Source organism: Nothobranchius furzeri, chromosome 5 (genome assembly GCF_043380555.1).
Source record: "Nothobranchius furzeri strain GRZ-AD chromosome 5, NfurGRZ-RIMD1, whole genome shotgun sequence".
Taxonomy (NCBI): domain Eukaryota; kingdom Metazoa; phylum Chordata; class Actinopteri; order Cyprinodontiformes; family Nothobranchiidae; genus Nothobranchius; species Nothobranchius furzeri.
In genome coordinates, this window is record NC_091745.1 from 76728780 (window position 1) to 76755655 (window position 26876).

At 45.6% G+C, this 26876-nt stretch overlaps 2 protein-coding genes across 2 annotated transcripts; both read right to left on the bottom strand.

Moving 5' to 3' along the window:
• Nucleotides 1-695: 695 nt before the first annotated feature.
• grwd1 (glutamate-rich WD repeat containing 1) lies at nt 696-16792 on the bottom strand. Its single transcript, XM_015950345.3, has 7 exons — nt 16520-16792; nt 16297-16414; nt 9844-10003; nt 9538-9748; nt 7979-8124; nt 2824-3015; nt 696-1213 (listed from the first exon to the last, which is right to left on the bottom strand). Exons 1-7 carry the CDS (start codon nt 16743-16745, stop codon nt 905-907), a joined length of 1362 nt encoding a protein of 453 aa, XP_015805831.3. The 5' UTR covers nt 16746-16792; the 3' UTR covers nt 696-904.
• A 4138-nt stretch (nt 16793-20930) lies between these two features.
• On the bottom strand, nt 20931-26145 carry zgc:174888 (uncharacterized). The gene is made up of 5 exons (XM_015950346.3): nt 25605-26145; nt 25204-25310; nt 22769-22840; nt 22179-22325; nt 20931-22100 (listed from the first exon to the last, which is right to left on the bottom strand). Exons 1-5 carry the CDS (start codon nt 25615-25617, stop codon nt 21762-21764), a joined length of 678 nt encoding a protein of 225 aa, XP_015805832.3. The 5' UTR covers nt 25618-26145; the 3' UTR covers nt 20931-21761.
• Nucleotides 26146-26876: the final 731 nt, after the last annotated feature.

Genomic DNA, 26876 nt, shown 5'->3' on the forward strand with positions numbered 1-26876 from the left:
TGCAATGAAAACAATAAACATATTATTGGGATTTGATCGTTTCTTCAGAATGCTTCCACTGCAGTTAAATTTGCAGTGGTCCCTGGTAGGATTTAATGCCTTGCATGCCGTACTCGGGGCAAAAACGCCCAGAAGCGCCTTATTTCCTGATATTTGGTTCTCTCTCCTCTGATTGGCTAACATCAACATGACTACCACTGACTGCAACGTTGATGTTTCATCTCCATAAATAACACAAGCCTGGAGGAGTTCTGCTGAGCTGAGTGGTGGAGTTGCTAATGCTAACGGTTAGCTTCTACTAGCAGAGACGTTCTCTGATGTTTCCTGGACGCTAAACCAACAACAGCCTTCCCCGTCGTGAGGCAAGATGGGTGAGTCCATGAATGTTAGCGACGCTGTGACGTAGATCTGTCAGGATTTTCGAATCCTAGAGTTTCGCCGTCTGTTTTCTATCAGAAGCTAATGCAGGAGATAGGTGTAGGAGACTATTTTCATGTTCAGCCTGCATGAAAAACTAGCAGTCAGAATCAGAAATGACCATAAAAAATGGTTTTTCAGGGATCCACACCTTTAAATATTAGAACAATGCTTGCTGAGATCTTATAGCATATGTTTAGATTTAATTGCTGAAGAACTGAACTCGTCTCAGGGGATGCAGACAGATCATTTTTTTAACCATCAGAGAAAAACAAGTATAAAATTTAGTTTATTTATTGGTCAGGAAATTCCTAAAACACTCAAATCTGTAAAACATACAGAGAAAACGGTTAAATTGGAGCATTTTGTGTCTGTCGATAACAAAATGCTAAAAAGTTGAGCAGTTACTCACACAGCTAACTTATGTAAACGAACACAAGTTTTTCATTGCACACTTAATTCTCACGGAGGGAAATCCACCCAGACGCTACACAGATATAGTCCTGAACACGTTGAACCCCGAAAGCGCCGTGGAGATCATGACGCCGGGCATCTGCGGGTGCCAGTGGATCTCCTTGATCTCCGACTGACCCTGGTGAAGGAACAGCAGCTGAGGGGGGAGGTCCTTCACCCCGTCCACCCTGGCGCCCGCGTCGCACGACTCCACGGACAGATCCCACTGGCTGATGACGTCGTCAGCTCCGGAGGCGGCGAACATGCTGGAGTCTGCTGGGTTCCACTCCACGGACGTGATGGGACCGCAGTGCTGCTTGAAGTTGGCCACGGGGCGTCCCGTCTGCAGAGGAAGAGAGGGGTGATCGATGATGCTCTGGGGCACCATTTTAGGTTTCAGCCTCTTTATTGTTGGGATTAATGATCTTACTTGATTCTTGGCATTAAAGATTCTTTTTAAAGGTCAACAAAAACGGGTTCTGCAGTTAAGAGGGCGGCAACAGCCACAGTAATTATTGTGCTTTTGTAAAACCAGAATCAGACGAAACAAATGTCTGTGGTTAGGTGGAGCTGCTGAAATAAGAGGGCTGTAGATAATAGGCTGTTGTAAGCTCCTACACGTGGGTGTGCATGCAGCATAGTTGGCTAATTTTGTTGAAATAACATGTTGATTAAAAAAACCACAAATGCATAAAAGTGGGACTTTTGTTGGATCTTACCCAAGCCCCCATAATTCGGGTATGAAATTGAAGCCAATACGGAAGTGATAAAAATTGCAGTTCCACCCTCGTCCACTGGGGGCTGGTGTCAGAAGCGAGCAAATCCTCATTGACTCCCATGTTAAAAATACCAATTTCACAGCAGAAATAAACATGTTTACAGCCTGGTTCCAAAACATGTTTTTGGTTTAAATGATCTAGTTTACACTCATGACAACTCTGAGGGGGGTGAATTTTTTCTCACTCTTCTGTTTAAGTGTATTAAAAGCCTAAAATTCTGTATAATTAATGGGAATCAGACCCACGGGACCACAGAGCTAGCTCCGTGGAAAGGTCTCAGTAGAGCCTCGGTCTCGCCTGAAAACTGTTCTGCAATTTTCAGTCTCTCAACTTAGAACATTAGTTGTAGCGTTTGTGCGTTCTTTTTGGATATTATTTGTGCAATTGTTGGACAAAATGACTTGCTGTGGCATTAATTGCACTAATAGAGCGTCCAAGGAGTCTCCACTTCATTTTTTTCGGTAAGTAAAATTATATTTATGTATTTTAGGTCACTGCCGAGCTGAGCTTAGATTTTAACATGTACTGTTTAACCATGAATTTTAAATGTAACAGGGTAAAACCCAGTGCATTTAACATAATGCTGCACTTTAGAAAATGGGTTGAAATATAACATGTTGGTGGAGCTGGGTTCCCACTATCGGTATGGTCCCCTCCCCTCAGCGGTCAGCTCAGCGCATCTCTGATCACAGCGGCGCCTGTCTGCTGCGCGGCTGCCGGCTTGTGGTTCTCCCCTCCCCGCAGCTCGGCGCATCTCTGTCTGATCGCGGCTCCTGACTACTGTGTGGGCTGCCGGCTTCTGGAGCTCTGGGATGGAAACCTTTCCACCCGGTTCTCCCCAGCGGTCAGCCCGGCGTATCTCTGACTCAGAAGCTCTGGTGTTGTGCACAGTTAACTCCGGTTGTAGCTAGGTAGCTACCTCCGTTAGCTTAGCTCCCACCTCTGCATTAGCTTTGGGTTAGCTTGCAGCTACATGGCTTCAGTTCGACGGGTGTCGTCATTTGATCCCAGCCTTACAGCCCCACCTCTCTTCTCTTTTCTGGAATTGTCTGTACTTGACGGAATCTGTGACACGGTCAAAATGGCGGTGGTGGCCACCTCCCATTTTGGCACAAAAACTTATTATTGGAGCCTATGGACACACATTGTCCAGTATATATGTCAATGATCTTACCTTAAACTGTCGCAGGTCCCACACTTTCAGAAGTCCGTCGTCCCCCCCAGACAGCAGGAATGGTTCGCTCCTATTCCAGCTGATGACGTTGACGTCCGACGAGTGCGCCTCATTGGCTGAGAGCATGGAGTTGGGTGGAGCGCGGATATCCCAGATACGAATAGACCGATCCACAGAGCAAGATGCAAAAACCTGGAGAACAAAAATGCAAAGTGAGATTCAAACCATCCATCCACCGATTGTCGGAACCTACTTGGTAGAGGTTGTATGAACTAGTCGACTTCACGGCTCTGTAGCGACTTTTTATGCCTGTCATCGACTAGTCGCTGTCACGTGATAATGACTGACAAGATGCAGTCCTCGGAAAAGACAGCAGGTGATGAGCCCCTGCGTCGGGAGGCGGAGGCAACGCGCTGTGCCAGAGCGTCGGTGCTGACACCGGCGGTAAAACGGACATTTAACCAAACTGTGACCTTTTCCCTCTCGCAATTTTACCTTCCCCTCACCCCCATCCTAACCTTAACCAGTTTGCGCATGCAAAGCTCTGATCGTTGACGCGCTCCAGACATCTGCGTCCTGAGCACGGCCAAATCAGGTGTCACCACCTCAAAAACAAATTAAACACGCGATCGTTCATGTCCGCTCATTTCCTTTCATGTTTTCTGTCTGTTATTTGTGCCTGATGCTTTTCGCTGCTGCGGAGCGAGGCGCATCACCTGTTTTGTCCTCCGGTGACGTACCCCCAAAATTCCACTATCTCCGCTCCGGCATGAACTCCGCAGCAAAAACGGTCCTGTTGTAGTCGGCTGGCGAGCAGCGGCACTCCGCTGTTTTTGCGGTCGGTAAATCTTTTAGAACTGCAGTTCAAAGGTAACTCATGAGGTGAATATATATGAACCCAGGTAGCAGTTTCTCTTTAGGATTGAGAGGAGATGCAGGAAGATAATAAACAGGCAGGACAGAAAAATAGTCAAATAAAACAAGCTAGTTTTGTATCTGGTGGTTGCAACAAACAGACACCATTGAAGGTAATCAGCAGTGAGGAACAGAAAATGAAATAATTATTTTAATGTCTAGAGCAGCAGGAACTCTGAGAGGCTGCAGGCGCATCAGTTTGCTGCTGCTGCGCAGGGGGAGGGGGGAGAGGACTGAAGTAGGAAGCAGGAACTACCGTTGTTAAAAGAGATGTGTCACTGTTAACATAGAAAATGTGGGCGCAATTTTAATTGTCAAAAACTCCAGCGAACCTACCGACCCGCCGCTTCAGGTGTATGACGTCATCAACGACTAGTCGAAGTCGACTCGATTTTCATTACTTGACTGTCGACTTTAAAAAAAAATTAAGTCATGCAACCCCTACTACTTGGTCCACGTAGGGTCGCGGGGGGGTGCCTATCTCCAGCGGTCATTGGGCAATCAGGCGGGGCACACCCTGGACAGAGAGCCAGTCCATCGCAGGGCAACACAGAGACACACAGGACTAACAATCACACACACACACACACACACACACACACACACACACACACACACACACACACACACACACACACACACACACACACACACACACACACACACACACACACAAACAATTTAGACAGACCAATCAACCTAACAGTCATGTTTTTGGACTGTGGGAGGAAGCCGGAGGACCCGGAGAGAACCCACGCATGCACAGGGAGAACATGCAAACTCCATGCAGAAAGATCCCAGGCCGGGAAGCGAACCCAGGACCTTCTTGCTGCAAGGCAACCGCTCTAACCACTGCGCCACTGCGCAGCCCAGATTCAAACCAAATTGAAGTAAATCTTATTTTAACTGGCAACGAGTTCTGCAGCACAAAACCAATCGGGTCAACAAGGCCAGAGGCCTGGTGTACAGCAACGCGTGTTCAGGTTTGATGCAAATACCAGAAACTGGTTTGGCTGCTCTTTCTGTCCGAGATTTTTGTTCCAACTACTCCTTAGTAGACAGGTGCAGCAGTAACAGGTGTGTTCCTTTAAAAGGAAACACATTCTTACTCACTCTGATCAATGAGCCCTCCCTGGTTTTTCTGGTTAAACACCTGCGGAGCTCAGGTGAGTCCGCGTCACGAGACTCTTTACAGTAAGAGAACCCACGGCAGTGAATGCAGATGACGTATGTGTGCAGTCCCAGCGTGCGCGTAGAGTCTGAATCTACGCAGTTCTGATCAGTAATGCAGCGCTGGACATTTTAGGACATCCTGAGGTCTCACAAGAACATCGTCAGACATCAAACTTTAGAGAAAAAGCTTCACTCAAAAACCCATCGGTCTTCCGACTAAACCATGTGAAGAAAACCGCTCTCAGGTGTTAACATGTTGTTGTTAGGTCGATGTAACATTTGGACAATTTGGCTGTGATCCGAAAACAGCACCACCTGCAGGACCCAGCCTTTCCCTCTGACTTCCTGCCTTGCCTGAGTGAACGCTGGTGTTTGGCCAAGGGGCCATTTTGGTCTGTTTTTTTGAAGCCAACAAGGGATGGCAAAAAAATACAGTGATCCCTCGCTACTTCGCGGTTCGTTTATCGCAGATTCACGACTTCGCGGATTTTTTTTGGAGCCTTATTCAAGGGAAATTCGCCGATTTGCAGTATTTTTCACCGATTCGCGGCATTTTTCTATGCGAAATATCAAGAAATTCTCATTTTTTTCATCAATTTCATCATAAAATGCACTTTTTGTAATAAAACTATAAAAAAACCAAGTAAAAATTTTTTTTCTTGAGTTTTACCCACAAAAAGAGAATGTGATCATACGATAATTCAATATAGTACTGTATGTCAGACAGGGCGGCTGGATTCGGGAGCTGAGCTTGTAGGGAGCGTGGTTTCACAAACGCGGAAGTGATAGCGTCAGTGAAACGCCGGCTAACGATTAATCTAGGAAACCCCCGAGCGTTCGAGCGTCAACGAAGTGACACGGAAATGCCGGGCTTTCCAGAAGTAAGTAAGATAACATACTATGAGCTGATAATTCGTGGGATGGATCGGTAGGTTGGAAACTCTGAACATGAATCTGAAGAAACGATGACTGAGTGGTGAGCTGGAAAGGCGACTTCCGTTTATAGCCGCGGTTTGTGACGTAGGTGCGACGTGGAGGGAATCCCCGCAAGGGGCATGCTGGGAGTTGTGGTCCATAGTGGAGGGCGGCTAGCTGGAAGAGGTTGGTCTGGGAACTTGGGTTCTGACACTGTACTGTAAATATGGTGTCCCTACTTCGCGGATTTTCACCTATCGCGGCCAGGTCTGGAACGGATCTACCGCGATAAACGAGGGATCACTGTAAATAAATGCTGTTCCACCGTTATCCACTAGAGGCCGGCACCAAAACAGAGCAAGTTCCCAAGGGACAGACAATATATTGGCATCAATATCGGCCGGGCATCCTTTTTAAACATATCGGTATCTGTTCGATAAATAAAACTGGGCTTATATTAGCAACCAATATTTTTTCCAACTCGTCTTCATTTGTTTGCCTGTTTCAGAAGGTGAGGGAGGTGATGTGTATTTGGTTGGTCACGTGACAGCGACTGTGATCATCCCAGAAGTGTAAATGTGTGAACATAATAATGTAAATTCAGCTTGAATCATTTTAATTCTATACAAAATCTTCTGATTTTAGAAGCATTAATGTCAGCATATCGGCATCAGCAAATATCGGTTATCGGCCCTAACAGGGACCTTAATATCGGTATCGGCCCTAATATTTCATATCGGTGCATCACTGATCGACTCCCATGTTAAAAATGCAACCTGGTTCAAAAAACAACTTTAGTTTTAATCGATCTAGTTTACATCCATGACAACTCTGAGGGGGGTGAATTTTTTGTTACTCTCCTCTGTTTAAGTGGAATTTAATGCTTTAAATTCTGAATAAGTAATGAGCATCAGAGCCAGAGCTAGCGGTGGGAGCTAGCTTTGGGGAAAGGCCTCGGCCTCACGTGTCATCTGTGTGTTTGGATGCTAATCATGGATTTGGACAAGCAGGGCAAGCTGTGGTTATTGACTTCACAAACATAATCTAAGCAGTTTCTCTAAGCAAAATGATCTTTTTGTCCTTTATTTTGCTGGTTGAATGGGGAAAATGCTGTCCTTTAACTGCTTGGTCAAACATGCTAATGGGGCTGGTGGCTGGGTAAGAAACTTGAGCGGGTGCTCGGCTTCTCCTGTCTCCTGCTTGGGAACGGTTGCTAGAGCAGGCGGCTGGCCGTTCCCGTTTCCCGGAGCAGCCGGGACGCGCAGCTCCGATGAGAGGCTGTAGTCATGCTGGTCACTCGTGGATCTTTGAAGACCACAGAAACACAGGAGCTCTTTTAGTTGATGCTGCTTCACTTGTGAGATGCTCTACTGTGTTTTTCTTGCTAAAAACGTCCAGAAAAACTCTTTTAGCTTTGGGTTTGCATGTAGCTAATTTTCCATTGATCTCCTAATGTGGAGCATGAGCTAATGTAAAAGGCCATGGCGCCCGGCTACGATCGCAGCGGTCAGAGGTCATTTAACAGTCCTGGTCTATATTAGATCTCCACAGGCGACCAGCCTCACCCGGAAACCAGTCAGCCATGCGGGTGGGCTACCCCGGTCCCCAGAGCGCTTTCTTAGCTTCTTGGGTTAGCTAAGTTAGCCAGTAGCTACCTTAGCTTCATCTCTTTTCCCAATTTTGCATTGTCTGGGCCAAAATGTCAGAGGTGGGATCCTTCCACTTTGCTTCCAACCTGCCCTCCAGAGCAATGGGCGGGCCACGCCCATCCTTTGTATATGTCGATGTGTTTGACTCGTTCTGGAAGCGAATCGCATAAACAATTCCTCCCTAAGCTTCTGGGATGCTTCCAAAAGTAACACTGGCGGCCACTGCAAATGCAACCATCCACTAAAATGGCAGCAAACTGCTGCATACTCCGCTTTGCAGATGTTACGCAACACTTGCATATCAGCTGGAAAAGCCAGGTCACCTTTAAGCGAGTGTGTTTTGTCTGAATGTGTGTTTCCGTTTTTTCTAACACTGTTTAGTTATTTACGAAACCCGATTACCTCTCTGGTCTCACCGTGTTTTCCTGAAACCTGAGGACGTCTTTAAAAGAACGCCATACATTAAAGCCCCGCCCACCTGAGTTGGACTCTGTTTGACTTACCGTAGCTTCGGTGGGCGACCACTGCAGGTCCTCCACAGACTTGCTGTGGGAGCTGAAAGGTCTTTGGTCGATCTGCCACGATGCTCCACCCTCACACGGCTCCCACACGTGGATGGTCTTTCTGGAGTCGCCGGTGACGAGGCGACCTGGTGACAATACACAACTCAAAAATGAGCATTTCAAGGACATCGATTTGTAAAGATGACAGATCTCAATCAGGTGAATTTCGCCTTTACATTGATGCAAACCTAAAGAGTTTTTTTATTCTGGCACTCCAAATTTAGTTCCATTTTAATTAAAGGAAATTTTAGCATCTTTACCCTGAAAACAGCAACTGTGCCACACACTAAAGCTCAAGTTACAATAAGACATCCTATATTTTCTGGTTCTGACCCAAGCCCCCATAATTCCGGCCTGGAAATGAAGCCAACACGGAAGTGACAAAAATTGCAGTTCCACCCTCATCCACTGGGGGCTGGTGTCAGAAGCGAGCAAATCCTCATGTTAAAAATACCAATTTCACAGCAGAAATAAACATGATTACAGCCTGGTACCAAAACATGTTTTAGGTTTAAATGATCTAGTTTACTCTCATGACAACTCTGAGGGGGGTGGATTTTTTTGTCACTCTTCTGTTTAAGTGTTTTAAAAGCCTAAAATTCTGAATAATTAATGAGCATCAGACCCACGTGACCACAGAGCTAGCTCCGGGGAAAGGCCTCGCCTGAAAACTTTTCTGCAATTTTCAGTCTCTCAACTTAGACAATTAGTTGTAGTGTGTGTGTATTCTTTTTTGGATATTATTTGTACAATTGTTGGACAAAATGACTTGTTGTGGCATTAATTGCACTAATAGAGCGTCCAAGGAGTCTCCACTTCATTTTTTTCGGTAAGTAAAATTATATTTATGTATTTTAGGTCACTGCCAAGCTGAGCTTAGATGTTAACATGTACTGTTTAACCATGAAATTTAAATGTAATAGGGTAAAACCCAGTGCATTTAACATAATGCTGCACTTTAGAAAATGGGTTGAAATATAACATGTTGGTGGAGCTGGGTTCCCACTATCATTATGGTCCCCTCCCCTCAGCGGCAGCGGCGCTTGTCTGCTGTGCGGCTGCCGGCTTGTGGAGCTCTCGGGAGACCTCTGTGTTCCACCCGGTTCTCCCCAGCGGTCAGCCCGGCGTATCTCTGACTCAGAAGCTCTGGTGTTGTGCATTTAACTCCGGTTGTAGCTAGGTAGCTACCTCTGTTAGCTTAGCTCCCACCTCCACGTTAGCTTTGGGTTAGCTTGCAGCTACATCGCTTCAGTTCGACAGGTGTCGTCAGTTGATCCCAGCCTTACAGCCCCACCCCTCTTCCCTTATGTGGAATTGTCTGGGCTTGACGGAACCTGTGACACGGTCAAAATGGCGGTGGTGGCTACCTCCCATTTTGGCACAAAAACGCATTATTGGAGTCTATGGAAACCCATTGTCCAGTATATATGTCGATAGTTCTGACTTAATTCCAGATGAGCTTTAGTGACTCTGTATAAATATTTGGACATTTGACTCACCGGGGACTTTAGGTGACCAGTCGACTGCAAAGCCTTCACTCATGTGTCCTGAGAAACTGAAAAGCGCCGTGGCTTCCTTCTGCTCTTGAATAAAAGCAGTCATGGCTGCAGAACTGTGGACAGCCTCCAGCTGAGGTCGGAGGTCAAATATTTCTACTTGCCCTTTCTCCGACCACACAGCAGCCAATGACTTCTGTCCAAACCGGGTCACCTGGAAATCAAGGACCCAATCTACTCAGCACATGCAGACATTTGCTTTAAAAAAAAAAAAAATTCTTCTAAGTACTAAAAAAAAGCCCGACATACTCGAACCCTGTTGATCCCTCCATAGTGAGGCACCATGGCTAGTTCCAGCTGAGGCTTCTTATCTTCATCCTCCTCTTCATCACTCTCCTCATCACTGCTTTCTTCCTCCTCGTTCTCCTTCTCGGTTCCATGCAGGTTGTGCATGTGCATGACGAGAAGTCTGGAAAACATTTTGCACATTCAGCAGCACGCAGATAAGCGGGAGGTGAAAGTGAAACTCCGACAGGATTAAGTTGACTCGGATTCAAGTCGGGACAAAGTTTCTACCAAAACCTCACCTGACACACTGAAGGGGCAATGAATGGCGGGCGATGGCGTGGTTGGGTACCACTAGGGATGTCCCGTTTCGATATCGACATCGGAGGTAATTCGATATCGGCCCAAAAAGAGCGTATCGGATTATATTGGACGGCATCAAGAAACTTCGATATAAGCAGTCCCTTAAGGTTCACATTTCTGCAACCAACAGTTAAGAAAAATGTTTTTTTTTTCATACATACTGCTGTTGGCTCTTGTTCTCCGATTGAGTAATATCACTTGATCAAGGCTTTCATGCATTCCACACTACAAAATAGGTAAAAGTATGTATGATTTGTGCTGATATCGTACCGGATAGATATCGGTATCGGTCAGTACTGAAGGCTGCAATATCGGTATCGTACCGGAAGTGAAAGAGTTGTATCGGGACATCCCTAAGTACCATCACAATAAAGTCTATCTGTGGGTTGATCCGTTTGCTTTATCGTTTCCTGCATCGTTATTCGCTGCTAGTGTCGATGGAAGTGATGAAAACGCTGCTGTTAACAGAACCGTTACACAGGAACAGGCGGAGCCAGAAACTGGAGCCCTGTTTCCACTAGAGGAGTTCTGGGAAATTTCTGGGAGGGGGTTAAATGACAAGAAAAATATGCGGTATGGTTCCTCTCAGCTGTTATGTCTCCATACTAAATCGGCCCTTCCAGGACTTGACGCCGGGGACACACCGGCCGCGGAAGCGCCGAGAAGCGAATCGCTCACGAAATTCGGCCGCTGCTCGCCGTTCCTCAGTTCAGATCAGACGCGCCCCAGTCGAGGCGCGCCTCGGCTCAGCTGTAGTTTTTCATTTAAACACTTGGTGTCCTCCATTTCCTCTCTGCCTTTTCTCAGCTCTTTTCCTCTACGTTTGTGTGTGTGTGTGTGTGTGTGTGTGTGTGTGTGTGTGTGAACCTATGGTATGAACCAGTTGTTTCTGCCAGTTGAATCTCTTGGAACCCGCTCCAATTCTGCAGCTGTATCCTAGCAGTTTCTTACGTAAATAATCATGTTTTTCGGGGGTCGTACAGCTCCTCGTGTTTCTCAACTTCCATAATTAATTTATATTCATCCATCTTAACTGCTTGCCTCAGACTTTCTGCCTCTCTGTCCTGTTTGCTCTGGAAAAAAAGACTCCCAAAACCACACCCCCCTTCACGTGGTCACACACGCACACAAGTTCGATGTGTGTGTATGTGTGTGTGTTCATGTGGTTTTTCTGCAGTGTCTGATTACGAACACATTTGACTATTGCGGAATTTTATTTTGAAATGCTTTATTTTGTTAAATTTACCGGCCTGCCTCTTATGTATAGGTTTGACTTCCTGACAGAATTGACGCGATTCACCCGCGGCTCGCGAAATAATTGAGCAGACGCCAAAATTATCGCTGCACGGCGCGGGCTGCAGCGCCGGCGCGAGGCGATTCGCGGTGCTTCGGCGGCCCATGTGGTCTATAGAATAGCTTAACAAGGGCGCCGAATGAGGGCGGTCCCATTTTCACTGCGCTTCGCGGCGCTTCCGCGGCCGGTGTGTCCCCGGCGTGCGATGTTAGCATGTATAGTGAGGGACATCACTGATCTTTGCTGAATGGCATGCATGTACATCAGTAATATTAAAGAACTTTTATTCCATCAAAGTACGCTGTAACTGAATCCATTTGGGGGACTGGGAGTGTCTGTGTGACATAAAAAGCAGCATTCAATGACCAGAAGAATCGCTGTTATTTACAACGTTGCGGATGGGTTTCTCCCTACTTTTTTAGTGTTGGGAATTTAAAGAGCGATCTTAAAGGTACGTTATTCATGAATTTTAGTGTGAAATAATCACAAAACAGTCTAATGTCTCAATCGAGTTGGAGGGGAGGTCACACTGGAACAGATGTCCTTCTCAGCCAGCTGGGGGGTTGTCAGTTTTTCTCCTGTCAAAATGGTCGAATTGGGATGTAGTCTAGTTTATAATCCATGAGCCTGCAGGGGTGCCGAGTCTGCGCCAGCTAACGGCATGTAACGGAGTGTACTTCGACACCGGTTGGCAAAAAGCTCCAGAGTTGTTTAAAGAACCAACACCAGCCAACAGGAGCAACCCAGAAGTTATTTCTTGCAAGCCTAAGAAGCCGTAGCATGCTTTTGTTTTACTGTTGGGTAGACGGCGAGAGGAACAGTATAGCACAAAAAAGAATTTTAAATTCTGAACATCTGTGATGGACTGGCAATCTGTCCAGGGTGTAGGGATGGGTACCGTATTTGGGTCCTTTTTAAAGGTCTGGTGCCTTGTTTCGGTACCTTTTGCCACTTACACACTAGCGTTCAGTACCTGATTTCCCAAGATAGACAGCAGCGCATGTGCAAGAGCGTTATGTCATCAGTCGCTGTGGGAGAGATGTGAGCAGAGAAAGCAACATGGGGTCTACTTCACTAAATGCGATGGGTGACTGGTTGATGACCACCATTGTGGACCAATCACAGCATTAAGCGCCTTGTGATTTTTATCTTGAGAGGCGCTATAGAAATGATCATTTCTTCTTCTTCTTCTTCACTTTATTGGTTTGTAACCTTGATAGAGAGCAGTGATTGGCCAGCTGGAATGCTGCTGTTCCAATGGAGCGTTCCTAGACCAAACTCATGCTTTGCAAATGTTTTTCTAGTTCACTAGCCTAGTAATACATCACTTTTTGCTGTAATGAGGTAATGTAAAGCAATACAGAAAAAAATGGTTATATTTTTCTTGGTTCCTTGGCTTCATCAGAAAGTGATCTTCAGCTTTCGCTGGAGCGGTTCGCAGCCGAGTGTGAAGCAGCTGGGATGAAAATCAGCTCCTCTAAATCCGAGACCATGGTCTTGATTCGGAAAAGGGTAGAATGCCTTCTCTGGGTCAGGGATGAGGTCCTGCTCCAAGTGGAGGAGTTTAAGTATCTCGGGGTCTTGTTCACAAGTGAGGGAAAACTGGAGCGTGAGATCGATAGGTGGATTGGTGCTGCATCTGCAGTGATGCGGGCGTTGTACCGGTCTGTCGTGGTGAAGAGAGAGCTGAGTCAGAAGGCGAAGCTCTCGATTTACCGGTCGATCTACGTTCCTACCCTCACCTATGGTCATGAGCTTTGGGTAGTGACCGAAAGAACGAGATCACGGATACAAGCGGCCGAAATGAGTTTTCTCCGAAGAGTGGCTGGGCTCTCCCTTAGAGATAGGGCGAGAAGCTCAGTCATTTGGGAGGGGCTCGGACTAGATTAGCTGCTCCTCCACATCGAGAGGAGCCAGTTCAGGTGGCTCGGGCATCTGGTCAGGATGCCTCCTGGACGCCTCCCTGGTGAGGTTTTCCGGGCACGTCCAACAGGGAGGAGACCTAAAGGTAGACCCAAGACACGTCGGAGGGACTATGTCTCTCACCTGGCCAGGGAACGCCTTGGGATTCCCCCGGAGGAGCTGGCCCAAGTGCCTGGGGAGAGGGAAGTTTGGGCCTCTCGACTGCTGCCCCCGCAACCCGACTCCAGATAAGCGGACGAAACAAATGGATTTTTCTTGGTACAAATGTCAGTAATGTGCGTTACAACGCATTTTAACCCCTTAAATTACCAGGTTTAATGATGGGGTTTTGTCCCATGAGCGGGACGCTGGAATGCTAAGGGGTTAAGCCCAAAATGAAGAGGTGGGTTTCTTCAGGGTTAGAATTAGCTAGAAGGAGCCCGACAAAAGATTCAGATTCAAACTATATGACATCATTTACATGGACTCTCAGCATACCAGGTCTTCTTTTGAGCGGAGGACGGAGAGTGCTGATTGGTCGTACACTCCAGGCTGCTGCGTACTGAACACGGCCACAGTAAGATCCTCAGAGTGGCGTCACCAAAAGAATTGAATTAATAGAATAGACTTTATTGATCCCAACGTATGGAATTAATTTATTACAGCAGCAACATTAATAACATCAATTTTGCATAATTAACACAAGTCAGATTAGCTTCAAAACTCAAGGCCGTTTCAAGGTATGTGGGGGCCATGGCTAATAGACTTATCACAGAAGGATGAATCAAACACCTGCAGTAGAAATTAATCAAATAAGGATATTTATTCTGTGCAAGCTGCTACAGTTTTAATTATAGTCTGAGCTTCTGTTCAATAATATACTATATCACCTAAAAATCACTGTTTTCAAGATTACAACAGTGATGAATATAATAAATATAATAAAAAATAATAAGAAGAATAATAAAATAAAACTTAAAAAAAAAGTTGTTTTTTTACGTTACAAATTTGCAGATTACAGATTTAGTTGGTCTTCTGAATTTTGGTAAATTTTGTTCATGTTTTGTAGGGCTGTAGCGAAGCCTCGATGACGTCGACGGCTCGATTCTAAAAATTCGTCGACGTCAGATCCGGTAGTCGACACACCACGCCCACTTGTTGCATCCCCAGGAGTTTGTAAATAGAGGAGGAATCTGCCTGTTTTTCCTCTAGTTCGCCCTCTTCTCTGCCTTCACTAACATCTCCGCCAAATACCGAAGACCCGGAACAATGTTCGTCCGCTACTAGATTCCTTCCCTGTTTTGCCCGCCTTCGTCTCCCGGCAACGGACAACAACTTCCGGGGTCAGATGTGCTGCTTTGTCTCTACCGCAGATGTAGAACATCACCGGGAGCGTTTCTCCCTTCATAAAGGAGCTCCTTTCAGACATGAGGAGAGCTGTTTTGGTGGTAGCAGTCTCTCCTCCATGCTGGTCTGTTTGCTGCTGGGTGTTTTTGGTTTCTTTAAACTTGGTAACTTTAACTTAACGTCGGTAAAGCTACTGTTAGCATTTTCGCTAACAGCTTCTTGCGTCTGGATAAGCTATTACGTTTTGGTTTAGAGTTCATCTTTTTTGTGGTGTAGATCTCTCTTTTATTACATTTAGAGTGTTGTGGGTTTTCAGTTTAGTTTAAAATATCACCTTGAGTTTGGTTTAACTGCCCAGTTTAGAGTTTGGACCTTTGGAGATCCTTGATTTGGTCCAGAACCCAGTAATCTTTGTCCAGAGGGAAATCCCTACTTATTTGTACTTTTGTTTTAATTCCCCACAGGCAGAATTAGTTTTATTATTCCCAACCTGTGGATGAAAAGATTTATGATTTTTTTGTAGTTGTAAATAAACCTGATCATCATTTTAACTTTTAAATCCCATTACTGTCCCTTCCTTTTTGCACACGAGCCAAACTCCCCAGGAAGAGTCGTAACATCACTCGCCTCACGCTCATAAGTGACCAAAACAAAGCAGCATGGAGACACTCCGTCTCCAACCACCTCTCAGGCAGCAGCCTGCACTCCCAAGTTCTACACGTCACCAGAACATAACCAATAAAAGCAGTGTTATACAAAATGGAAGGCCTGTAGTGTTTATTCTCTTACAGTAACGATTTATCAATTTTTTTTTAGGAATTTATTAGAGATTTTTTGGTTTTTATTAACTGTGCAATAGAAAAATAAACATTAGATTAATTGTCTAAATATTAGAATGGTCGACTATTCGATAAAATAATCGTTTTAAAAATAATCATTTACTCCCAGCCCTAATGTTTTGGTGCATCTTGGTTATTTTTATACTTCTTATAAAGTTTGTGCGGAGTTACAAATTAATTTTCTCTGCTGGACTTCAGAAATGTTATTTATAATTATCAGAATATATTTATTAGAACCCATATTGTCTCAGATAAATAAAAAAGGCAAACAAGAAAACGTCCTCTAGCACCAATAAAAGTTTTTAAGTACAACACATCTGATTTCCCCCCCAAAAAGTTTGTAAGCAATGCACCAAAATAAAATAAAATAAAATAAAATGTGAATCTGCCACAATTCAGCATGGTCAGCCAAACTGAACTCAACGTGAAACACAAAAATCTGTTATATTAGTTTTTTAGTCTGTGAATGAACCTACAGCTGGGAGCAATATAAAAAGTTCCAGTATGATAACGTTGAAACGTTTCCAGAAACATAGCTTCCTGGTTATTTTGATCTCTAGTAAAATTACAGTTATTTGAGATAAATCGAGATCGATACACCCCCCCCCCCCCCTTTTTAATTGTATTTTTTAGAGGTTTTATAATTCATAAAACACTGTTTGGAGGACAGGCGTGTTTTCCATCCTAATGTGAATCACCTGTGTGACGTATGAGATGCCTGGAGCTCTGTACCTGTTCTTCAGAGCCGTGTCCGCCTGTGTGCCCGCGCACAGCAGCATGGACAGAGGGTACTCCTGCCTGCCGTCTCCATCCTCATCTCTCAGCACGTCGAAGCTCAGACATGGAGAACCTGAAGGTAAAACAACAACGCATCTCACACACCTGCACATCACAGCCTGACAGGGAGGTGTCAGTGTAGCGAACAGGATAGCATTCAGCTCTGGCCTCCACTTGCCTGTTTGGCACTCGTGGTACATGCGATACGCGGAGCGGTCCATCTCCAGCTCCTCACCGGGCCGAAGCGCCTCGATTCCGGGGACGTATACTTTCCTCTCAGCGTCTCCTTCCGCTCCTTCCTCCTCTTCCTCCATGTCGTCTATTCCCTCGTCCTCCTCGCTGCCCGCTTCGTCCATCTCCTGCTGTTCTGCTTCGGCGCGCGCGTGCTCTTCGGGCGCAGACATCTTGGCAGCTCACTTCCGTCTTGTTGTGGGGCGCTACGTCACAGACATCATACGTACACATCCTGTGCACTGGCGCTGCCGTAGCAGTCGTCCGCCATCTTGGATGGGTCTCTGTTCGCCCCAGTGCATTTATTTCTATTGAGGAAAGTATTTACCCAACTAAAAAGCACATTTTATGATGTTTTTTCACAAAATCAGACATAAGGAATGGCATCATAAATAAAATATAATTAACTATGAATACAAAAAATTAAAATGTTAAATCCTAAGTGGTAGGCTAGAAAAAGTCAATAGCAATCCCAGGTGATCTGATTCCAATAATATGCCGGTTGCAACCTTAGGCTGCAGCCAAGTGTACTTGGAAAAACGGGCATAGTTGCCCTTGCCCACCCTGCGTTGACTCCATCGACATAAATATACTGACTCCAGTTTAGTGTGGAAAGTGAGGAACCCACCCAATATGGCGGCGACGCTGTTACGCTCATTCATGTCTTTAAGCCACGTGGTTCAAACACCCAGCTCCTCCTTTCCCCCTCTCGTTTACGGGAATTCAGCTGGCCCCTTTGGCGCTTGGCCCCCTGCTGCCAGGAAAAAAAGCAAGCTTTAAAATATCTGTTCAAAAAATAGTCCCCAAATGGATTGTCACGGGGGTGGCTGTGTCATCTAGACCTCTCATGAAACTCCTCCCCTTTTTCTTAAAAATATGAAAAACAAGAGTAAACATGGTAATATTTTGGGTCATCATGTGTGGTTGTAGAGGTCTCGTGTCTTTTTTTGTGTGTGTGTGTGTGTCCTGTCTGGCTGTGAAGCAAACAGAATTGATGTCTGAATGCTGGTGACAAGCCTTACAGATTCACTCTCAGGTGGAGCATCAAAGCGTCTGCTTTTAATGTCACGCCTGATACTTAAAACTTTATTGTTATTGTTTTTGAATGGTTTTTAATTCTGACCAGACACGGAGACAGAGGTGAAAGAGAAAGGAAGAGACAAAAGATGGGGGGGCACTTAGTCAAGTCCTGGAAGGGCCGATTCTTACAAGGATCTGCTTCTAGACCTGCAGAAAGAGAGAAGAAAAAAAAGCAAAAAGAAGAAAAAAAAGGGACACAACAACAATGCAACAAGATCAAGCTATCACTGCGTCAACTTGATGAAGAAATATATAATCAACATTGTTTAACTGAACAATAACATGATAATAAATCACAGTGCATTAAGTGCCCACCATAGCCTAAAGACCTGTGTTGAACGTGCCCAAGTCCATACTTATGAGAGCACCATGTGAGCACCTGTGTGTGTACACGCGCTTGTTTATGTAAGGTTTCTCTATAGGAGCGTCCAATAGAGAGTGTGAGGGGCCACAGATCTGCCCCCTAAAGATGTGTAGGAGACGGAGGGAGCTCAAAGTCCCAGAGATCCAGGAGTTGCCCCAGAGCACAGGAACTCCAGGGAGACTGCGACCAGAAAAGCCCCCGCCCCCCTGGAGAGGCACAGAGGATCGCCCCGGGGGGCCACAACCAGCAGCCGGCAGAGTCCCGGGAGATATCAGCGGCAAGCCCAAAGGCCTGCCCGCAGCCTCCCACCCCCTAGCCGGCCGAGCCCGGGACCCAGCGACCCGGGACCCAGACCCCACCAGGCAGCCACCGGGATTGGTCAGGCAGATGCCAAAAATCTTAAACTCCCTGACCCGGGAGCCCCGACCCAGGCAGACCAAGGCACCGCACTCCACACCAGGTGTGGCAGAGAGAGGGGAGACGAAGATCTACATCACCAAAAGAAGTCCCAGGAGAAGGGAGGAGTCAAAGGCCCCACCTGACATGTACAGTCATACACAAACACAGTCACACACTCTCTCCCTCATGCTCACACATACACATACAACCAAAGACTTACAAAAATGCACGCCGGACACCCACTCATGCTCTCCATACACACCCTATTCACTCTGGTCCCGGTACTGCTGCACATGGGGTACAACCATTACCGGTTCCAAGAGTTTGACCCTTTCTGCTGGGGTGCTGATGAGCAGGCTCCCCCGCCCAACGCTGAGCACAGCAATCCACCACCCCAGACCCCAACCAGACGGCCGGATCTCCCTCCTAGCCTTCAGCCCCAGGAAGCCAAGCGACAACAGAGGTGTGCTAAGACCCATAGTCTCCCTCCGCCTGGTTCAATATGGTGTTAATGAGTGTTGATGAGGTGTATTCCATGGCTGTGGTGAGCCGGCAGTGCGGGCATCGTCTGGCCTATGCCAGCTGATGCCACCACACCACCCCACTTGCACCCACAGCCCTCAGTGTCTAAGTGCAGTTTAAAATTGGAAGTGGGCACCGGCACTTGGAATGGGGCTGAGAAATCCCCCTGCCAAATGCGTTGAATGTGCTCACTCCCAAGGCCCTAAGTGTGTGTTTGCGTGGAATGTCGTCGGTGGAAGTGTTTAAGGTGCAAATAAAATTGGGGGGTAGGTTGCCACAGGAATGCGGAAATGGGGTCCATACCCGCACTCCCTGACTTGTCCACCCCCCAAGGTCCTATCTGCATGTTTGTGTGATGATGTGAGGGAGCAGGAGGAGAGAAATGTGTGGGGATGGGGAGGATTGGCTGGCTGGGCTTAGCCCTCCAGGGAGCCATCTTGGCAGCTCACTTCCATCTTGTGGGGCGCTACGTCACAGACATCATACGTACACATCCCGTGCACTGGCGCTGCCGTAGCAGTCGTTCGCCATCTTGGATGGGTGTCCGTTCGCCCCAGTGCATTTATTTCTATTGAGGAAAGTATTTACCCAACTAAAAAGCACATTTTATTATGTTTTTTTCACAAAATCAGACATAAGGAATGGCATAATAAATAGAATATAATTAACTATGAATACAAAAAATTTAAATGTTAAATCCTAAGTAGCAGGCTAGAAAAAGTCAATAGTAATCCCAGGTGATCTGATTCCAATAGTATGCCGGTTGCAACCTTAGGCTGCAGCCAAGTGTACTTGGAAAAATGGGCATAGTTGCCCACCCTGCGTTGACTCCAGTTTGGTGTGGAAAGTGAGGAACCCACCCAATATGGTGGCGACGCTGTTACGCTCATTCATGTCTATAAGCCACGTGGTTCAAACACCGGGTTGTGCAGTGGCGCAGTGGTTAGAGCTCCTGGGTTCGCTTCCCGGCCTGGGATCTTCCTGCATGGAATTTGCATGTTCTCCCTGTGCATGCGTGGGTTCTCTCCGGGTACTCCGGCTTCCTCCCACAGCCCAAAAACATGACTGTTAGGTTGATTGGTCTGTCTAAATTGTCCTTAGGTGTGTGTGTGTGCATGATTGTTTGTCCTGTGTGTCTCTGTGTTGCCCTGCGATGGACTGGCTCTCTGTCCAGGGTGTACCCCGCCTGATTGCCCGTTGACCGCTGGAGATAGGCACCAGCCCCCCCGCGACCCTGCATGGACAAAGCGGGTTCAGAAAACGGATGGATGGATGGTTCAAACACCCAACTCCTCCTTTCCCCCCTCTTGTTTACGGGAATTCAGCTGGCCTCTTTGGCGCTTGGCCCTCTGCTGCCAGGAAAAAATATCTGTTCAAAAAATAGTCTCCTAAGGGATTGTCATGGGGGGGGGGTTGGCTGGCTGTGTCATCTAGACCTCTCATGAACCCCCCCCCCCCCCCTTTTTTTTTTCTTCTTAAAAATATCAAAAACAAGAGTAAACATGGTAATATTTGGGGTCATCATGTGTAATTGTAGAGGTCTCGTGTCTGAGCCACAATCGGCCCTCTTTACTGGAGCTGAGAGACTTCCAAACAGCTAGCTAGCTTCTGACACTGGAACCCTTGTCACAGAGAGAGGAAAGCTGGATTTAACTCGCTTCCAGATAAAATAGGCTTACACGTTCATGAATTTGATTGTGACGCATACCAGGAAATGGACACTTTTCTTATTCAAAACATTTACATTTTAATAAATTTATCCTTGTCCATATTTGCCCAGCAATGCAGCGTCTGGCACTGTTATAGCTCCAGATTCTGTGTAAACATTTACGTGTATACAAGTCTGTTTCCCTGGCAACCGTTGCAAAGTACATGCACTCCTCCGAGAGCCCTGTGAGGACAAGTGTGCACATTGCACATCAGGGTGTGCACAAGCAGAGACAAGTGTGAGCATTCAAACAGGAGTCGGATCATTCCAGAGACGATACATTTCTCTCCACTTCATCCAGTTCCATTTTTATTGTTTTGCTTGTAAATGAGCTGCTTTTGCAAATTTTAACAATCCATTTCACATGAATACAGACGTCTGGTGACCGTAAAATAAAAAAAGCACTTAATATTAATAGAACTAGAGTTCTTACTGACAAAATGTAGAGGAAGTAATACTTTTGAGTGAAAAATATCAAGCTGTATGACTTCCAAGCTCTAATGTATCAAAAGCAAAAGTACTTAAATGCAGAAAAACGCTTCTTATTGATGTTTAATTTAGTAATATTGGTACATGGATGTGTATATGTGTCGGCTTAAAACAATATCTGTTTACTGCCTTCGGATATGAAACTTGAGTAAATGTGCTTTTCCGTCTTTGATGACAAACAGTAATAAATATAGCTTAAAAACCTCTGAATACATCAGGTAAGACAAACACTAACACACATATCTAAATGGTTTTAATTTACAGAAATCAACTCCCAAAGATGGTACTATATGTGTTTTTCACAACATTCATTTGTAAACAGCGGAAATAAAAACGCACACGAGTGGCGACTATCTCTGATCTGATCTCAGAGTCTCGTCTTCTTGCTCGTCCGAGTGACTGGAGGACTTCAGGTGCGTTTGAGATCACACGACACTGTTGGACAGTGGAAACAAAGACTGACTTTGGGCATTAAATGCAACCTGTGCATGTTACTTCATGTGTGAACAAATTTACTGCATCATAACTAAAAAAAAATAAAACAAATTCAGTGCCAAAAAATTTTGTTGTTTTTTTTTTTGCATTATTATGTGCATCAATTAAGAAAAAGAGTTGGTGTGGCAGCAACTACCAGTAGAGTCCAAATAGCAAGGAGCTCCAGACAAAGGCAGAGTAGGAGACGGTTACAGGTCCACTGGACGATAGAGGTTTATAGTCCGTCATCTTGTCTGGTTGTCCTTCGTGCTGGTTGTTGATGGCTCTGGTGGTCAACAGCCTGGCCCTTGAGGGTCTGTAGTCCTTTTTTACAACAGGCGGGGGCAATGTGGGTGGAAAGCAAGTCTCGGTATAAGATGAGCATCCAACCTGAAGCCATCGCTCAAAAAGTTGTGATGTTAGCTTCAGAAGCTCCTCTGGAGAGGAAGACGATGTGGGGAACTGGGAAAGATCCGTCTCCTCCTGGAACCTCTGCAACAAAGGAAATGGGAGGTCAAGAATATTGAAAACAGATTTTCTTTTTGAGTCAGGGTAAAATATGAATCTTACCTCAATGTTTTTATTCTTGTCTATAATTTTATCCAGTGTCAGCTTTAGCTCCAGGATCAAGGAGCGATTTACGTGTTCGCCCCAGAGGTTTCCGAGGAGCTCGTTCCAGGAGTCCAGGAGGACCACTGCTGCGGGGAACACGCAACACTGCAGGAAGAGGTGCGCCACATCAATACCGGCATACATAATTCATGACAAAGCATCCACCCGTCAGTTGCAAACACAACAGTCTGCCATCAATCTGAGATTTTTACTTTTGATGCTAAAAAGAAAGAAAGAAGCAAAGAAGTCCCCAGGTTAAAGAGAAACAGGCTGTGTGTGTGTGTGTGTGTGTGTGTGTGTGTGTGTGTGTGTGTGTGTGTGTGTGTGTGTGTGTGTGTGTGTGTGTGTGTGTGTGTGTGTGTGTGTGTGTGTGTGTGTGTGTGTGTGTGTGTGTGTGTGTGTGTGTGTGTGTGTGTGTGTGTGTGTGTGTGTGTGCGTGTGGTGGGGGGTAGGGTTTAGGTAAAAAAAAACTGCAAGATCATAAAATGTGCATGTAAATGATTAATTTATGATGCAAGAGTTTTCTATTTAACTGAGAAGTGACTCACCGGGTCAGTTTCACACAGCATGCTTTTGGTGTAATGATGCACTACATAGTAATCTTTAGGAAATACAGTCCGCTGAAAGAGGGAAACACAGGTAGAGCATGGGAAAAATGTGTTATTTTAATATAAAGTACAGTAAATACACCTTTTGACAATGACCTGCTTTAGATCTTATATATTTGTGAAGAAAACAATGTAATTGAAACTCAAGCAGATTTAAAAGTATTTGTTTTGCCATTTTCCCCAGACTTAGATAAAAGGGTAAAAAGCCTTTTGTACCCAGGCCAGTCAATCTCATAATCTGGCAGAATTCTGTTAGCTTTAGCTTAGCATAAACAATGTAAGTGAATGGTAACAGCTAGCATTTTGTGTGTAAAAGTCACGAAAATGACTCAGTAATTTTCTCGGTGACCTCAATAATCATGTTAGGGGCGACGGTGGCACAGGAGTTAAGTGCTCGCCCCGTAATCGGAGGGTTGCAGGTTTGAGCCCCGCTCAGTTTGTCGCTGTCGTTGTGTCCTTGGGCAAGACACCTAACCCCCCTTGCATGCTGGTGGTGGTCGGAGGGACCGGTGGCGCCAGTGCTCGGCCTCCTTGCCCCTGTCAGTGCGCCCCAGGGCAGCTGTGGCTACATCGTAGCTCATCCCCACCAGTGTGTGAATGTGTGTGTGAATGGGTGAATGACTGATTGTGTTGTAAAGTGCCTATGGGGGTCCCAGGACTCTAGAGGGCGCTATATCAAATACACGCCATTTACCATATTGACTAGAAATGAAAATAAGTAACATGAAGGAATTACAGGAGCCGATTTAGACTTGGGACTGCATCACGTCATGTTGTTGAGTCTTGCAGCGGTGCTTTATCGTAGTGTGGTCCCAAGTCTACCTCGGCTCATGTAATTAGTAGGGATGCACATACCGATACCAGTATCGATAAAAGTTAACCGATACCAATGCAGTTGCTTGAAAATGGCTTCACTGTAACTTGTCATTTCTGTTCACCTAGTATTTTAGTTTTGTGATGATTTCTATTCATATATTTTAATTTTTATCTACCTCACAGTCCTTTCCTGTTGAAAGCAGAGAAGAAAATAAGACCTGTATTCCAATTCATAGCATTTTTTTTTTTGTGTGGTAGAAGTGTCACTGATCCGTATCGGCGAGTACTCAGATCCAAGTATCAGTATCGCATCGGTTTGGAAAAACTGGTATTGTTGCATCCCTAGTAATTACTTCATGTTACTTATTATTTTCATTAGGAATCAATATGATTATTGAGGTCACCGAGAAAATTTAGGATCGTTACTGAGTAATTTTAAAGGTTTTACTCAATACATTTGCAATGGTCTCTAGTAAGAATGAATGCCTTCCAAGTCGTTACTCTGGAGAAGGGGGGAGTTCAGATGCACCTGATTCTGGAAAAGGCAGAGCGCCACATCAGAGGAGCGCTTTACACAACGAGATTTAGAGTCTTATTTCCTAATATTTGGACATCTCGTCTCTGATTGGCTAACAGCAACACGACTCTACTGCTGACTCGGTTTGCTCTGCAATGTTGATGTTTTATCTCCACAAATAACACAAGCCTGGAGGAGTTCTGCTGTGTGGTGAAGTTGCTAATGCTAACAGTTAGCTTCTACTAGCAGAGACATTCTCTGCTGTTTCCCGGATGCTAAACCAACAACAGCCTTCCCCGTCGTGAGTCAAGATGGGTGACTCCATGAATGTTAAGTGACAGTGTGACGTAGATCTATCAGGATTTTCTAATCCTAGAGTTTCACCGTCTGTTTTCTATCAGAAGCTACTGCAGGAGATAGGTGTAGGAGACTATTTTCATGTTCAGCCTGCATGAAACACTCAGGGTGACCGATTATAATCAGAAGTAATAATTAAAAAATAGTGTTTCAGTTTTCCACACCTTTAATTACTCTTTCACACAAAATGCTAGCTGTTACCATTCACTTACATTGCTTATGCTAAGCTAAAGCTAAGAGAATACTGCCAGATTAGGAGAACGAACGGGCTGATTACAAGATGCTTTTACCGACTTATCGAACTGGGGAACATGGAATCAGTCCAAATTTCACGTAGAGGTGGAATATCCCTTTAAGAAAAATCCAAAGCAGCACGTTGTTTAATCTCAGAAGCTTGTTTGGTGTGACATCTGATAACCTATTACCAGGTGATTAGCTTGAGTTCATCAATTACCTCCTTTATGACTTTTATCTGTTTTTATCTCGCGGTTTGTCCTTTTTACTGTACAGCACTTTGGTCATGCTGTTTTTAAATGTGCTATATAAATAAACATGGTTTGGTAATTAAAACAAAACACAAGCCTCTCACTTTTCAAATGCTCCTTCGTGTCGATACGAGTTCACGTTTAAAGAATTTCCTTTGTGAGAAAACCCAAAGTTTAGACTTTAGAAAGTGAAAACTCACAAATCCAGTGGGATTAGACTCAATGGTTGCCTTTATGTTCTCCACACCTTTCCGGTCAAAGTCACAGCCGCCGCATTGGACAATCAACAGCAATAGCAACAGTAAGACTGTGAGACATGTGAGGAAGACAAGAGCAGATTTGAAAACCCTCCTGTGGTTTCTTCGATACCTGCTCTAGAAACAAACCATTTCCTGTGTGAGGTAGCCTCTTGTGCAGAACATCTTATGAACTGTTTCAAGTTCTTTCTGCATCATCTCCGCATGAAGGGAAGTCCTAAACATTTGCTTGTTTCATTGCACGACACAATAGAAAAGCAGCAGATGATCACGCAAGCCTGAAGTAAGATAGTTTGAACGCTCGGTAAAAAGCAAACCGGAGGAAGCTTCCTGTCGTTTCTCACCTTGCAGTGACATCCTCTTATTTTTCCATGAATGGACACGTCTCCATTTCTCTTGTTGATCGTAATCACTCTTCAGATGGCTGTCTGTGTCAGTCTGTGAAAGGCAAAGTTTCTTCCTCTGTGGGTTTGTTGAGGTCGCCAACAGATCACGTCTCTGCCTCTTTTAAAGGTTGATCTTCTCATTCACATCTCTCAGGAGGTCTGTCCTCTTTGGGTCCATTTGGTATTTTCCAAAAAAGAAAATATGGCTCATCAATCATCTCATGCCATCATTCTCTTTCACTTTGGATTTCCCCACTAATGCCTGAGTGGCTGCAGCCTTTCCCTTTTCAAAGCTGTTTTCCCTTCTTCTCTCCTCTCCCTCTTCTTTATTTGTTTCCACTTTCTTCTTCTTTTCACTGCCGGCCCAGAACTTTCCTGAATTTCAAACACTCCTTTGGTCCTTTTAAACTGGTTGGTGAATAAGAGACGCTGTCCCCCCCCCCTCCTCTGGATCTGTCCTTGTATCCTCACCCAGACTGGCTCGGCTCAAAGTGAAAGTGCTCTAGTGGATTGCTTGTCTGCTCTCTATAAGGCACAGCCCCTCCCACCGCCGCACGCTTCACCTCGCTATTGACTGACCCAGCCCCCTCCCCCTCTGCTCCCCACATTCCCCGACCTCCCCCCTCCCCAATCCTCCCCTTTCTCAAACAGGGGCCGAGGAGGCTTAGTCATGCAATTGGAGCGTATGGTTCTCATTTTGGACTCTCCCCCGCATCTCTCTTCCTGCAGATCCTCTGGTCATTATCTCTCCAGAGCCATCGTCATCACATGAGCAGTTTTGTTTTGTTTACTGGATAAATAATCACATTTCTTGTCAAACTTGATTGCAACACAGCACTGCCAGAACCTGCGAGTCACTGGATGTGTGACAGCTCAGTGTTTAAAGTGAAAACAGCTCTTGCAGATGTGCTCATGTCGCACACGAGGGCCAGCGTTGTCTGCAGCTGTCACCTCTACGAGCCCGAGGGTTACGGGGGCCATCCTGTTGATCTCAGTTAGGTGTCAGAAGTGATTACTATTGACAGGAAGAAAAAGAGGTCGTCAAAGACAAACTGTTCTGCCGCGTGTTCTTTCTGAACCTGGGCCAAAAATGGAAGAATAGATGTCTCACCGAAGGACCTGAAAGGAGGGAAATGGAAACTAGAAGAGCCGCAGCAACCTCGCAGCTCTTCCCCAAGGCACCGTCAAGACGAAACCTCTTGACCTTTGCTACGTGTTGCAACGACGGGC